The sequence below is a fragment of the Malaclemys terrapin genome, chromosome 2, assembly GCF_027887155.1.
Source record: "Malaclemys terrapin pileata isolate rMalTer1 chromosome 2, rMalTer1.hap1, whole genome shotgun sequence".
Lineage (NCBI taxonomy): Eukaryota > Metazoa > Chordata > Testudines > Emydidae > Malaclemys > Malaclemys terrapin.
Genome location: NC_071506.1, coordinates 223,016,384 through 223,031,816, shown reverse-complemented (window position 1 = coordinate 223,031,816; position 15,433 = coordinate 223,016,384). Strand labels below are relative to the sequence as shown.

Sequence of the window (15,433 nt, the reverse complement as noted above, 5' to 3'; positions counted from 1 at the left end):
GCAATGGGTTTAAATTGCAGCAAGGGAGGTTTAGGTTGGACATTAGGAAAAACTTCCTAACTGTCAGGGTAGTTAAGCACTGGAATAAATTCCCTAGGGAGGCTGTGGAATTTCCATCATTGGAGATTTTAAAGAGCAGGTTAGACAAACACCTGTCGGGGTGTTCTAGATAATACTTAGTCCTGCCATGAGTGCAGGGAATTGGACTACATGACCTCTCAAGGTCCCTTCCAGTCCTCTGATTCTATTTAGTGGGAAGGATGACTTAGAAGGCGGGTGAAGGGTAGAGTCGCAGACACACTAATTGCAGCAACCAGGAGGTTCAAATAAGAGATGAGAACACTTAACATCAGCCAGACGGGTCAATATAAACAGGGTCCAGGAACAGTATCTTACTTCCCAGGAACTGGGGTATCTCATCAGGGCATTACTGCTGGACAGTCCCCTCCATCAGTCTCTAGTATCTATGTCTGGCTAGAAAAATTATTCCTCTGTCCCATAGGGGTCTGGTAAACTTTCAAGCCTTGCCTGGAGAAATAGCATAACTGCAGAAGGACAATCTGTCCACACAAAAGAAGGACATTTAATGGGTTAGACTGAAGCTAGGCTGCTACCAACATCATGCAGCTTTTCATTGTTTGACTGATTTGATACATCCAAGCCATTTAGACTTTTCCAATTAGACCTCTTCATAACCCCTTGATATCTTTACCCTAAATGAAAGGGAATAAATAAAACAAGCTTTGAAGAGATGTTATGCAGCCTTCTTATGATAACCAGTTTGCCACCAGTTAAAACTCACCTGTGATTTTTTCTGCTGCCCAATATTTCCCAACAGTCTCCAATACCCAGGCTTCTGCTCTGTCCACAATCAGAAATGCACTTTGGAAAGCATGGGAGGAGCTCCCATCTTCATAATAATTTCCACCTTGTCCATGCTCTTCCAACAAAGAAACTATTACATCTAAGGCCTCTTTAGCTGTTGCGCCTCTTTCTAGGCCAAGCCTTACAAAAAAAAAAAAAAAAAAAATCCAATACAATTTAAGTAACAGTGAAAAGTCCAGTGATGTGCTGCAGTGACTCATTTGTTTTAAACAAAAACCTTGGAATAGGATCCTATAGTATGAGCTACAGTTTTACTGATGTCAGATGGAATCATTTCTAAAGTATCTAACGGGAGAAGTGCATTCAGAAGTTATTGGTCAGACATCAGCAATTTCTGCTTTAAAGGTTCACTAGAAATACTAGGCCCAGAACTTTATAATGATGTTTTCATATTATCTAAACTGGTTTCTCCATCCACAAGTCTACAACAATTGCTACAATTAACACAAGTACTAAGTGTAACAGGGACTGTGTCTTAAGACAGCCTGCAAGATTCTATTTACCCTCTTCAGGGGGAGTGAATTTGACTGGTAAATAGAATTTTCCAAGACAGTTATAAAGTAGCAGATCTGTACACTTCTTGCTGTGTACAAAACACCAGATAATTTGGAATAGATATTACAGAAGGATGAGAGAATGAATAGTCAATGTGACCTTATCTTTATCACTCTTCTCTTCCTGTACTCCCACACTTACTATCCATCATACCCTCCATAGAAAATTAATTGCACATCAGCCTTCAGTGACTGTTTAATACTGTAGACAAAGGCATCTTTGAGTGTCTGTGGGCAACTCTATTGTGTTAACTTCTTAAATGCTGTTTGGAAGTACTAAAATGCAGGGTACTTACCAAAGCTGAATGTGACTGGCTTGAAAGGAGTGTAAAAGTAAATTTGCAAATCCTAACAAGTAAACTTAACTACTGGTTTTAGAAAACGAATCAGAATAGTAAAATCAATGGGGTTTAGCATATTGATCTGAAGTATTTATATTCAAAATGAAACCATCCTAGTTAGGAAATTAGCTAACAGCTACTCAGCTCTACTTAACTGCTGTCTAGGCAACAGATTAGAGGTTTCTATTTATTTAATCTTTTAATCTATTTCTGCCATCAGCTAAGTACAAGCTCTTTAGAAATATCAACACCCACAAATATGATTTCATTGATATCTTAACTCTGGCATACCATACTGTACATTCCTTATTGTCAGTTACATTAACCTCCCATATTAAAAACTTACTGTAGTAATAAAAATGAAAGTCTGTATTTACATCCGCCTTCTAGAGAATCAAAACCCTTTACAAAAATGAATTATGTCTTAGTCCTATCCAATCTAAGCCCTGCTGACAGGTGGGATAACCAAGGCAGCGGTTAAGATCCAAATTTTTGAGATTCTTTTCTCTAAAGTTGGGAACAAAATTTGACAGAGCTTTTTTTTATCTTCAGAGCTGTGAACCGCCCACACTGACTGAAGTCAGTCTCAAAATACAGCCCTGGGTGTCTGAAGCAGGGCATCTAAAGGAGTGCGCCTTTTGAAAATGCAGCTTTAAATCACTTACCCACGTTTGCACTTCAAGCCTGTGGCATAGCCAAGGCCTCCCCATCAGATTCTCAAACAAACCTTGACATTCCACAACAAGAAGTTTGGGGAAGCAAAGAACGGAGAAGCTTGGTTTTATTGTAAAATGATCTCACTTCACACTGTTTCCAGCTAAATGTAGAAGGTGAGCAAAGGCTAAGAATCTTTATCGCAGAGATGGGTCTGAGCACTCAGTGGAAGCAAGCCTAGCCCAAGGGTGTGCTCACTCCAATATTTGCTTCCACTCGCAGGCTGCTGAACATCTCTGGAGAAAGTCTCATGGCTGTATGGGCTTCCTCTGACAATCATTCTCTCATCCTTCAGCTTTGCCATCTTCCTGCTCAAGCAGTGCCACATCTCCAACCGCTGTATGTGCAATCCCAGTCACTCCCTCTCAAAGCCAGGATGCCTGACTTAAAAATCAGACAAGACCTAATATTCAGACAGTTGGCAGATGTCCCAGGACCTCATCCTGAATGTGCAATTAGATAGAAGGGTGCAGCTGATGGGTATTGGCCACTGGCCAACCAGCAGCATGTACTCCGTTACTGGGAATGCAAACACTAACTTTCTTTTGCATTGATGTTGTGGATGGTCATGCATTTCAAGGGCAGAGCTTTGTTACTGTCATGGGATTTCAAATACCATTAAACAATTTTAATTTTTGCGTAAAAGTTTGTTTCAAAATTTTTTCCCCTGAGACACACGGGAGTATGATACCCCAATGAATCAATTAGATTTCCTGCTACTAACAGTGGAAAACCCAATGCACTGGCAGATATCTTTGCATAACAGGCATATTTTTTGCTGGTCAAACAGTCACTGCATTTGGCACAATAGTCATTTCACACCTTTATTTTTGCCTCAGAGACTCAGCCAAAAGGATTATGATATAATTAAAGGACTGGGGAAGGCATATTGTGAAACTAAAATCTGATCAAACAAAACCTGATTACAGATGGAAGTTGGTTTCCCTGGTAATTTTCTTCTTCCCAAAATGGGCAGAGTCTAGCTCCCCAGCTAAAGGATCTGGAAGCCTGATTTCCACTAAAGCTGACTGAACATCTTAATCCTCTACACACTTATGTTTCTAGAAAAGATGAGCACATAAATGACACACAAAGTTGGGCATCAGATCTCTGGGGCCCAGGCTGCTGGAGTCAAGATCAGAAGTCTGGTGTGGAGGAGGCAGTGGGAGAGGAAGAGAAATAGCACTGAATTGCTGCCGGCTCTGCTCCTGTTGGTGTGAGGATATGTTTTTAGAGCGGTGGCTTGAAGATACTGAGGAAAATAGGACAACCTCAGAGCTGCTGTGTCCGCACAGCGTCTTGAGTGTACAAGGCTGGCTCTGATGGGCCACAAAATCAGATTCTACAATCTGTCTTTGTCCCCACTCCTCTTCGGGGGAAACAATTCATTCACTTGTTTCAAACAGATGAGCACTCCTGAGGCCGCCTGTAAATTATTGGGAGCAGAGAATAAAACAAGCAACCTGTTTAGGAGGTCTGACCTACAGCGGACCTGTAGTGGAGATGAAAAAATCCAACATAACTTCTGTCTAAAGATCTGCTGATCCCCATAACTTTCCGCTTCCTTAAGCCTTTAACACCAAGCTCTTGAGTAAAAATCAATCCTCTGAGGCTACTAGTGGGGGTGGGGGCTTTAAATCCATTCTATCCCCAGACCGGAATTCTTCGTTAACAAAGAAGCTCAGTGACATGCCCTCCAACAAGGCAGTCACAGCAAAATTGCAATGTTGTTAACCTGAAATTCTTAGCTCTTCAACTTCAACTCCTAACTGTAGATTCAGACTTTCACACAAACTACTAAAATGTGAATGAGTTTTAAATAAATAGACATTTGAACCAATACTGCTACTTTAAAGAAAAGCATCTTCAGTTAAGAGTAACGTCAACTTAGCCAAATTAGTTTTGGGAAAAGTCGAAAATAGGCAGCTATTGAACAAATGATGACATTTAGGAAATAGAAATGTCTGGTAACCCCAAAGCTCTTTTCAGACAGATGTGTTAAACCTTCATAAGGTGCCCCAGCACTTTATTTATGCATCATTTCATCTCATGTCCACAGATAAAAATAAAGCCTTCTGATTGTGGTGCCTAGGACTCTTCAGAATGAACTGTTAGAATTGTAAGGAAGGAAGCAATGGTGACACTTCAAGTTTAGAATGAAATGTGTTTGTTTTTTGCAATGTTGTTGGGGTTTTCTATGTATGCTTAACAGCACCCACACACATTTTTAGAGTCCTGGTCCATGTTTGCTGGATCTGAATTCCTAACTTGCCAGTGACAGAATTCCAGAGAAATGCCAGGCAGGCTTCTTACTTTCTGCATGAAGTATCCCTAAGGAGTTGGGGTACAATCTAAGCCAGGAGGATGATGGTGTAGGCCCCTCAGAAGGGCTCAGTCTCACATGGTCTCTTCATGTCTGGCTCAGATGGTAGGATTTTGGCTGAAGTGCCTGAGCAGTCTTATTGGTCTGAATACTCTTATGCCAGCTGTAAAGTTTAGAAACAATTTCCAAGGAAGGAAGCTTGTTTTCCGAAACAAAAGCAAAACGTATACCAAGTTTGAAAAGCCTAGAGCTAAGACTTACTGCCAACATAGAACTTGAAAGTGGGGGGGAAGGGAAAATTAGGGCAGAAAAGATCATGTTTCCTAGGGTATATCAACACTACGGGGACGATACCAGCATAGTAACGTCACTATAGCTATGCTGACATAATACCATAGTGTAAACCAGCCTGCACCAATGGAAGAGGGTTTTCCTGTCACCACTTCCCTGAACAACAGAAGCTGGGTCGATGGAAGCATTTTTCCATTGACATAACTGCATCTACATTGGGCATTAGGTGAGCATACCTACAGCTTTCAGGGGTGTGGCTCTCATTACCCCCAATCAACTTTTTAAGTGTAGATCAAGCCGTAATTATACTTTGAATGTCTCAATGGATTGCCCTCCCAATTAATCTCAAGTCATGCGACTGGCATGGTCTGCAAATGGCTGAAAAGTGGTGCTGTCAGTACCGATGGTGTCCACATGGCCTACAGACATTGATTCTGTACTTGCTGGATCTCCGTATTCTGGATATCACCCAAAAGAGAATTTTAATGTCATTATCCAGTATTCTAGAAGTTTTCACAACTAAAAAGAGGAATTTCAACAGCACGCTAGCCGTTTATAGTGATCTCTAGTTCTCCTTGGTCCAAGCTATTGTTGGCTTTGATCTTTGTCCTCTCCTTCACCGAATCAATTGTTCAGACAGTGGGTGATGCCCAACCACTACTGGTTTCTCCTTAGGTTGGCATCTACTCATATATTGCTGTGGATCCAGTGTTACTAAATGGCATATGTACTTAACTGCTAAACTAGACTTCTGACCTGCCATGATTCACACTTACTACACATAGAACTCTTTATCCAAACTAACAAATTTATTAGAGCATAAGCTTTCGTGGACTACAGCAAATTTATTAGAATACAGCCCACGAAAGCTTATGCTCTAATAAATTTGTTAGTCTCTAAGGTGCCACAAGTACTCCTGTTCTTTTTGCGGATACAGACTAACACGGCTGCTACTCTGAAATTTATCCAAACTGTCGCTTGTTAAAAACCTAGTAGCCTGTGGGACAAATATAAGTTTGATAGTATCAACCAGCCATAGGACATGCCATTAAAAAGAGAATCTTTGCTAAACAACAGGATACAATCATTTTATTCTGACCATTACCTACATTTGTGGCAGTCCATTTGCTCCCTTGCTAGAAGCAGTTCAGGTTTTCTATTAGCTCATTTGTGCCATTTTCTTTCTTCCTCCTGCTTGGTTTTGTTTTTATGATTCTCCTCACTGCTGCTCAATGTGCAGCTTCAGACTTACAATGCAGAGCAAGCCTTTCAGGCAGCCAGCCTGGAGTGAATGAACTTTCAGAAGTTTGTTTGTCAGCATTCAACAGAAGGGCAAAGGGTTTACATTGGAATGCATGTGCTGAAGTGGGGCTACAGTAACTTACTTATTCTAGGGTGTTTATGCGTAGGAGTAAGCTTTCTCGGTCAGAGTAGGATGCTTTAAAGAAGAAAACGATGGGCAATACAGAGCTGTGAGTTAATCACTTCTTCCTTACTACAGCTTTCCTTATTCTGACAATCTATCACTTCTGTTCTGTATGGTAGGCAGACATGGTGCTGATTTTAATGAATGCAAACTAGGTTGAAGTGGCAATATTTGCTAGTTTGATATATTCCAAATGTTGCAAAATGTTAACTTGATCATGTTCAGGGCCCTGTATAAATAGCGTATCTATAGGTGGTGTCTATAGCCTATACAGTTTTAAATCCCAATCTTAGTGTCTACTTCATTGATATATTGTGCCATTGTTGCTAATACCACAATATCCTGATACAATACAACCATCTTGCAGCCTTTAATAGATCCATAGTCTAGCCATTAACCACCCACCTGACAAGATCCATTCCCAGCAGGGCTTCAGTTTCAGAAGCTGGCTCTCTGGTGGTGATGGCTTCATTAGCGATGCAGACTCCATATTCATTGGCTCCCATTTCTGCCCCCCAAAGCCAAGCAGGTCTGCTTAGCATAATAGCATGAGTCTTCGGCACTTGATCAATTGCAATGTATGTACACTGCATTGGGGGAGAGAGAATGCTGAACGAAACTGAAAGCTAGCCATTATCTTGCTCCACTAGAGTACATTATTTTCTTATATACTGAAATCTAGTCAAGGAGATTTTAGTAGATTACATTTCCATACCCACAAATTCTAAAACACATGGTAGTTCTAGGCTTCACAAAAAATCGGGGTGGGGGAGCGAGAGAAGGGCTATTACAATTATCACACAATTTGTATGTCACTTGGGAAAAAAACACAACTAATCTTCACATTATAGAAAGGGTGAAACATTTTTATATTCCACGTTGATAGTACCAAACCGCCAAAAGATTATACTTATCATGAGAGACCAGCTGAGCTGGAGACAGAACTCATACAGCAGCAATACAGATACCATACCTGTCAAAACATAAGGGATACAAACCACATTTTGTAGGTAGTAATACTGTTTATAAAGATGGAATGCATATAGTCATGGCTAATCTGGACCTTCACCTGGATACAACATTAGGTGCCTTATGAAACATTTACTCCATTACTGCAACAAAACAGAACAAGCTAACGGACCTCCAGAGAAAATACCAAACATATCCATTTAAATTTGCTGGTTGTGTATATGTGGGAGAAATAAAGACTGTAAGAGTTTATCAGAACACAATGGTAGTGGTCACAGAAAAGTAACGTCTAGACTGATTTGCCTGAATTTAAGTTTTTGCAGTGGACCATTTAAAATTACAAATCAGAAGTCTATGGATATGTTCAGACAAGAAGAGGGGGAAAAAAACCAAGAGTGCATCTTTGAAAAGCTAAGCAAGAGAATAATCCATCAGTTTTCCTTTACAAACGCAATTTATTTTACTCTGTAGTTTGAACATCTCCCTAGCATTTAAAGATAGAAATGGTCTTCCCAAACTGTAGAAGAAAAAGCCTGATTTATTGTTAGGTTATTTGCACATATGGGGGGGAGGGAGGAAGGTCTTTTAATAAAAAGTCAACAGGAAATAAAAAAGTGAGGGGAAATGAAGGTGAAGAAATGTTTATATTTTAGTTTTGAATGCAATTAGTACTGTGGTCACATTTTTTTTCAGGAATACATTAGGGTTACCATATTTTGTGCCTCCCAAAGGAGGACACTCCACGGGGGCCCGGCCCCGCCCCCAGCCCCGCCCCAACTCCGCCCCCTCCCCAAAGTCTCCGCCCCCTCCCCTGCTTCCCGCGAACATTTCAGTCGCGGGAAGCCTGAAGCAGGTAAGGGGGAGTGTGGGGGGAGGAGGCGCGGTCCAGGCTGTCCCCGGCCCTGGGGTGCCGGCCCCGGCCCGGCCTGGCACCACCGGCCCGGCCCCCGAGTCCCCGGCCCGGCTGGCGCCCCCGATCCCCCTGCCGACCCGACCGGCCCCGGCCCCGCCGGAGGCCCCGGCCCGGCCGACCCGACCCGACCCGGCCCCGCCGGAGGCCCCGGCCCGGCCGACCCGACCTGACCCGGCCCTGCCGGAGGCCCCGGCCCGGCCGACCCGACCCGACCCCGCCGGAGGCCCCGGCCCGGCCGACCCGACCCGACCCGGCCCCGCCGGAGGCTCCAGCCCGGCCGACCCGACCCGACCCGGCCCCGCCGGAGGCTCCGGCCCAGCCAACCCGACCGGCCCCGTCGGAGACCCCGGCCCGGCCAACCCGACCCGACCGACCCCGCCGGAGGCTCCAGCCCAGCCAACCCGACCCGACCGGCCCCGCCGGAGGCTCCAGCCCGGCCAACCCGACCCGACCCGGCCCCGCCGGAGGCTCCGGCCCGGCCGACCCGACCGGCCCCGCCGGAGGCCCCGGCCCGGCCGACCCGACCCGGCCCCGCCGGAGGCCCCGGCCCGGCCGACCCGACCCAACCCGACCCCGCCGGAGGCCCCGGCCCGGCCGACCCGACCCAACCCGGCCCCGCCGGAGGCCCCGGCCCGGCCGACCCGACCCGGCCCCGCCGGAGGCCCCGGCCCAGCCGACCCGACCCGGCCCCGCCGGAGCCCCCGAGCGCCCAGCCCCGGAGCCCCCGGCCAGGCACCGCACCGCGGGCCCGGCCCGAGCCCCCGGCCCGATCCCCGAGCACCCGCACCGCCGGCCGGCATGTCCCGATTTTCCCGGACATGTCCGGCTTTTGGGGCTTTCCCCCCGGACGGGGATTTGGAGCCCAAAAAGCCGGACATGTCCGGGAAAACCCTAAATACATTCCACAGTCTAGATCCTACTCTCGTGAAAACCTTGTCTTCTGTATTCATAAGTCTCCCCTTACTGGTCAACATTCCTGTGTAAGGTCATCCTGGGAGGTCATCCTGCTGGAGAGAGGTGACTGGTCATCAGCTATATTAAGTGTTGCAGCAGCCTCCAGCAGGAGGAGTACTGATATATTTCCCCCATTTATGGGGAAAAAGGTCATTCACCATAGCAACACGTATTGTCTCTGTACCATGTTCTGAAGTCTGAGGGTACAGCGGCATGTAGTGTACAGACACTTGCATACCCAGTTAGCATGGGTATAAATAGCAATATAGATAGTGAGGCATGCCTTAAGCAAGTATAATGCCCTACATGCCTAGGGTATGTACCCCACACAACTCTCTACATGCCCATGCAATGCCTTCAGTGTCTACAGTGCTATTTTTAAGCAATGTAGTGTCCTGCTTTCTCCATTGCAATGAAAGACTCCAGCAGCAGGGAAGGGCTCTGCGGTGGGGAGACAGCAGGGAAAGTCTCACTGCCGGAATCCTTCCCTGCTACCTCTGCCTGCCTGAGCCTTTCACTGCCACATGTAACTACACGTCACAGTGGACACAGCCTGCCTTTCACTGTGGCATGTAGCTACACATGTAGTGCCTGTACTCTACATGACGATGCCAGTGTGGACAAGGCAAGTTACTGCCAATCAAAAGGTGGTGTTACAGGGTTTTCTTGCTAGCTTCTCAATTAACTTGTTTAGAAAATAAAGATTAGACGCTGGGTGGTAGCTTTAGGTCTCTGCCTTTGAGAAATTTCTTCTTTTTGTACTGGTTGGCCAATTATATGTTTTAGGATGACTGGTAGATTCCCTCATCAGAAGTGTGACATTGTTAGTAGAGGTCCCAGGCATTCTCTACTCTCACCAACCAGGAAGAGCCTGGATCAGTCACATGCAGTGACTCTGACTATTCTCAATGCTTCCACAACTACTAGTTGTGCAAATGGACTAACCTGTTGGGAGTTAAGCATTGAGTTAAGTTTCTGGTCCTGCTCTCATCTTGTTTTTCTTGGAGGCCTATGAAGACAGGGAGATGATTTCCTCTGTAAAATAAAAACTTCTTAAAGCAGGAGATGCCGTGCTTTGAAGTTATGTGGAGGCTGCCTGGGTTTAGAAAACTACAGTCTGCAGAAGTACTGCAGGGCGTGACTCTGCAGCCTCTGACAAAGGAGAGAGAGGCTCCCCTTGCATCCCTTTTCACAGTTGTATAGGTTCCTGTATTAATTGTTCCTGCCTCAGATTCTCTAGTTTTATTCCTTCCAGCTTCATGGGCCACAGGTTGTCTCAGAACTATAACAATCTGTGGGATTGTGACGCATGGCTAGAAAGGGTTAAACATCCTGCAAAATAAATAACCCTGAAGACAGGTGGAGAAATAATGTTTGTGTTTTTGTGTATATATATACATATGAGTAGGGTCACAATGTAATCAACAATCCCTGTCTATGCTGTATTCTGATCATTCAGAGGCCAAAAGAACATCCTATCATTTAAATGAATTGTAAATATGGGATATCTCGGTATTCATCTCTTTGAAATGTACTGTGAATGGTGGAGGAACAAGCAAATGGCCTTATGTTAATTTGTATAGCTAAGTACTGGTGATGGACCTCCTTCAAAGTCATCCTAATTACCTTTTCAGAGTAGCAGCCGTGTTAGTCTGTATCCGCAAAAAGAAGAACAGGAGTACTTGTGGCACCTTAGAAACTAACAAATGTATTAGAGCATAAGCTTTCGTGGACTACAGCCCACTTCTTCGGATGCATCTACGCCATCTACAGCCTCAGAAACAACCCTGACATCATAATCAAAAAGGCTGACAAAGGAGGTGCTGTCGTCATCATGAATAAATTGGAATATGACCAGGAGGCTGCTAGACAACTCTCTAACACCACATTCTACAGGCCATTATCCTCTGATCCCACTGAGGATTACCTAAAGAAACTACACCATCTGCTAAAAAAACTCCCTGACAAAGCACAGGAACAAATCTGTACAGACACATGCCTAGAACCCCGACCAGGGGTATTCCATTTGCTACCCAAGATCCATAAACCTGGATACCCTGGACGCCCCATCATCTCAGGCATTGGCACCCTAACATCAGGCTTGTCTGGTTATGTAGACTCTCTCCTCAGACCCTACGCTATCAGCACTCCCAGCTATCTTCGAGACACCACTGACTTCCTGAGGAAACTACAATCCATCGGTGATCTTCCAGAAAACACCATCCTGGCCACTATGGACGTAGAAGCCCTCTACACCAATATTCCACACAAAGATGGACTACAAGCTATCAGGAACAGTATTCTTGATAATGTCACAGCTAACCTGGTGGCTGAACTTTGTGATTTTGTCCTCACCCACAACTATTTCACATTTGGGGACAATATATACCTTCAAGTCAGCGGCACTGCTATGGGTACCCGCATGGCCCCACAATATGCCAACATTTTTATGGCTGACTTAGAACAACGCTTCCTTAGCTCTCGTCCCCTAACGCCCCTACTCTACTTGCGCTACATTGATGACATCTTCATCATCTGGACCCATGGAAAAGAAGCCCTTGAGGAATTTCACCATGATTTCAATAATTTCCATCCCACCATCAACCTCAGCCTAGATCAATCCACACAAGCGGTCCATTTCCTGGACACTACTGTGCTAATAAGCGATGCTCACATAAATACCACCCTATACCAGAAACCTACTGACCGCTACACTTACCTACATGCCTCCAGCTTCCATCCAGGACACACCACACGATCCATTGTCTACAGCCAAGCTCTAAGATATAACCGCATTTGCTCCAATCCCTCGGATAGAGACAAGCACCTACAAGATCTCTATCAAGCATTCTTAAAACTACAATACCCACCTGCTGAAGTGAAAAAACAGATTGACAGAGCCAGACGAGTACCCAGAAGTCACCTCCTACAAGACAGGCCCAACAAAGAAAATAACAGAACACCACTAGCTGTCACCTTCAGCCCCCAACTAAAACCTCTCCAGCGCATCATCAGAGATCTACAACCTATCCTGAAAGATGATCCTTTACTCTCACAGATCTTGGGAGACAGACCTGTCCTCGCTTACAGACAACCCCCCAACCTAAAGCAAATACTCACCAGCAACCACACATCACTGAACAAAACCACTAACCCAGGAACCTATCCTTGTAACAAACCCCGATGCCAACTCTGTCCACATATCTATTCAAGTGACATCATCATAGGACCTAATCACATCAGCCATATCATCAGGAGCTCGTTCACCTGCACATCTACCAATGTGATATATGCCATCATGTGCCAGCAATGCCCCTCTGCCATGTACATTGGCCAAACCGGACAGTCTCTACGCAAAAGAATTAACTAATTACCTTTTGTTTCCCGAGGAAATTCCAACTTGTCAAAAGACATGAAATTGTATAAAAGATCATTGGGTCCTGATTCTGTCATCTCAGATCTGCTTAGGCTTCATCAGAGGAAGTTTGAGTCACAAGACTGAGGTCCCAGTTATGCTGGTACACCCTGAATATGAGATTTGGACATTGGTCTATAACCTATGAACTATTTCTGAAACAACTACAAAGCTCTGCTATGAATCTGAACCTCAATGAATTGAACTAACGTCTGTATGTATACTGATCTTTTAACCATACTCTCTCTCTCTCGTTTTTTTAATAAATTTTAGTTTAGTTAATAAGAATTGGCTGTAGTGTGTATTTGGGTAAGATCTGGAATATTCAATAACTTGGGAGGTGCCACCAGACTCCTCATTGTTTTTCTGGGAGGTAATGTATACAATCCTTTGGGATTGGTACAACTTTTTCTTTTATATGATGAAATGAGATTTTCAGAAATCATCATATTTGACTTAGATACCTTGATGGAGGCCTGAGGCTGGATCAATTTAAGGGAACTGTGTTGTTTGGACTTCTGAGTAACCAGTGAGATAATAAAGAAGCTGTTTTATGCTGGCTTGGTAAATCTAAGTATTGGAATATCCACCAGTTTTATGGGCATTGTCTGCCCCATTCTTTGCAGTTCATCCTAATTGAGTGACCACAACTGGCTCCCCACTAGGACCCCAGTCACAGGGATCAAAGGGGGAAACCTTCACTGCTAACGTGTCAATAGTTGTATGGAAGAGGGAAGTCATGGGCATGGTTGCCAACGTGAAGCTTTGATTTTTGCCTTGCACAAATAGATGCAGTCACCTCACCATCTGCAGCATTCCCTTGTATTTCCCTATACTTAGGAAAGGAAATATCTTGAATACTGAAGATACCAACGTAAAGTTAGAGCTTGTCTAAACAAACACTTAGTTTGTAGCAAGCTGGGAGTGCATGGCAAGTTCACATTAGTGTTCATTTGGAGCACTAACAGTTCCATAGTGCACTTTGATGTACTTTTGCTTTAAAGTTACTCACACACCAGCCTGCCATGAAGTCTTCGTTTAGATAAGCCCTTCTCTATCTCAACTGCTAAATGGCTTTTGTAGGGATAAAAAAAAAAAACTCCCATTTACTGGACTGCAGCATCTTCTTTCAGACACTAAGAAGGTATGACGTTCCATACTACTATGAGCATATTCTATTCTTGTTAAGTACACAACTTGGGTTAACATACAAGGGAGTGGTGTCCATCAGGACAGAATTACAGCTGGGCTAACTTATATTTAAACTTGGCCCTTTTGTTCGAGCTGTGTGGCAACAGATCAGGATTTCTACAAATGTGTTTTGTATTTAAATATTTTGTGCAAACAGTGCAGGCTATAGAATGCTCATGAACTGTTTGCTACACATATTCAATATTAATTCACAATTAACTACACTGGTCACCTAAGTGACATGGTATTATTTTTGTTCCCTGACTGGATGATCATAACTTCTATATTTAGGCATTCATCGTGTTTAATTTACTGGGGGCTTTGATTTTCTTGGGGAGAGGATGAGAGCACTTAGAGAGAGGTAGATGGAGAGAGCCAGGTCTAGGGAGTTTTAAACTTTTTCCTTTTCCACAAAAGCATCATGTTCTGATTACATACACTTACACCCCACCCCGTAAGTCAAAAATGCCTGGGGTTCCCTCCCAAATCTGAGGATGTATGGAAAATAAAAACCACTGGAAACAAGACCGATTGCTGCTCATTGAGGCAATTCATTGTCACGTTCACATAGTAGTAGCAGTTAAAGCACATTCCTTCCACTCTTGTTGCAAGGATGCAGTACATTCTACAAGAAATGCATCTGCTGAGCTGTGAAAACACCTGGAGGCATCTCTGTTTTAATCTCTCAATTCTGAAAAGGTCTCATTCCATAACAGAGAATTCATTGAGCACAGTGGGAGCTAGTAAAGTAGCAAACCAATAAAATGCTGCCACTTCATTCTATACCGATTTTTTTTCATATTCTCTGAATTGTTTACATGCATTGAAGACAGTCTGTATTTTTACACAGAAATTCTGTGCAATTTCAGCTTCTATATTTTAATCCAAGTTAAAATAACTTTTGTGCTTGCATAATTTGCTTGGATTTCAACTAGGGCTGTCGATTAGTTGCAGTTAACTCATGTGATTAACTCAAAAAATTAATCACAATTAAAAAATAATCGCAATTAATCGCAATTTTAATCGCATTGTTAAACAATAGAATACCAATTGCAATTTATTAAATAGTTTGGATGTTTTTCTACATTTTCATATATATTGTATTCTGTATTGTAACTGAAATCAAATAGTTGCACTGTAAAAATATAAACAAAAGAAATAGTATTTTTCAATTCACCTCATACAAGTACTGTAGTGCAATCTCTTTGTCATGAAAATACAACTTACAAATGTAGATTTTTTGTTGTTGTTACATAACTGCATTCAAAAACAAAACAATGTAAAACTACAGGAATAAGTGGATTTGCAGGATCTAAAATTGTATATTGTTTTATTTTTGAATGCAGTTTTTTGTACATAATTCTATATTTGTAAGTTCAACTTTCATGATAAAGAGTTTGCACTACAGTACTTGTATTAGGTGAATTGAAAAATACTATTTCTTTTGTTTTTTTACA

At 43.5% G+C, this 15,433-nt stretch overlaps 1 protein-coding gene across 2 annotated transcripts in view; it reads right to left on the bottom strand.

The window, feature by feature from the left end:
- The window catches only part of SCRN1 (secernin 1), a 55,969-nt gene that overhangs the window by 19,743 nt on the left and 20,793 nt on the right, over positions 1-15,433 (bottom strand). For both annotated transcript variants that reach the window (XM_054020053.1, XM_054020054.1), the window contains 2 exons: positions 6,940-7,121; positions 803-1,005 (listed from right to left, as the gene is read on the bottom strand). In XM_054020053.1, coding sequence (XP_053876028.1) covers positions 803-1,005; positions 6,940-7,121 — 385 coding nt within the window. The remainder of the gene's footprint in view (positions 1-802; positions 1,006-6,939; positions 7,122-15,433) is intronic.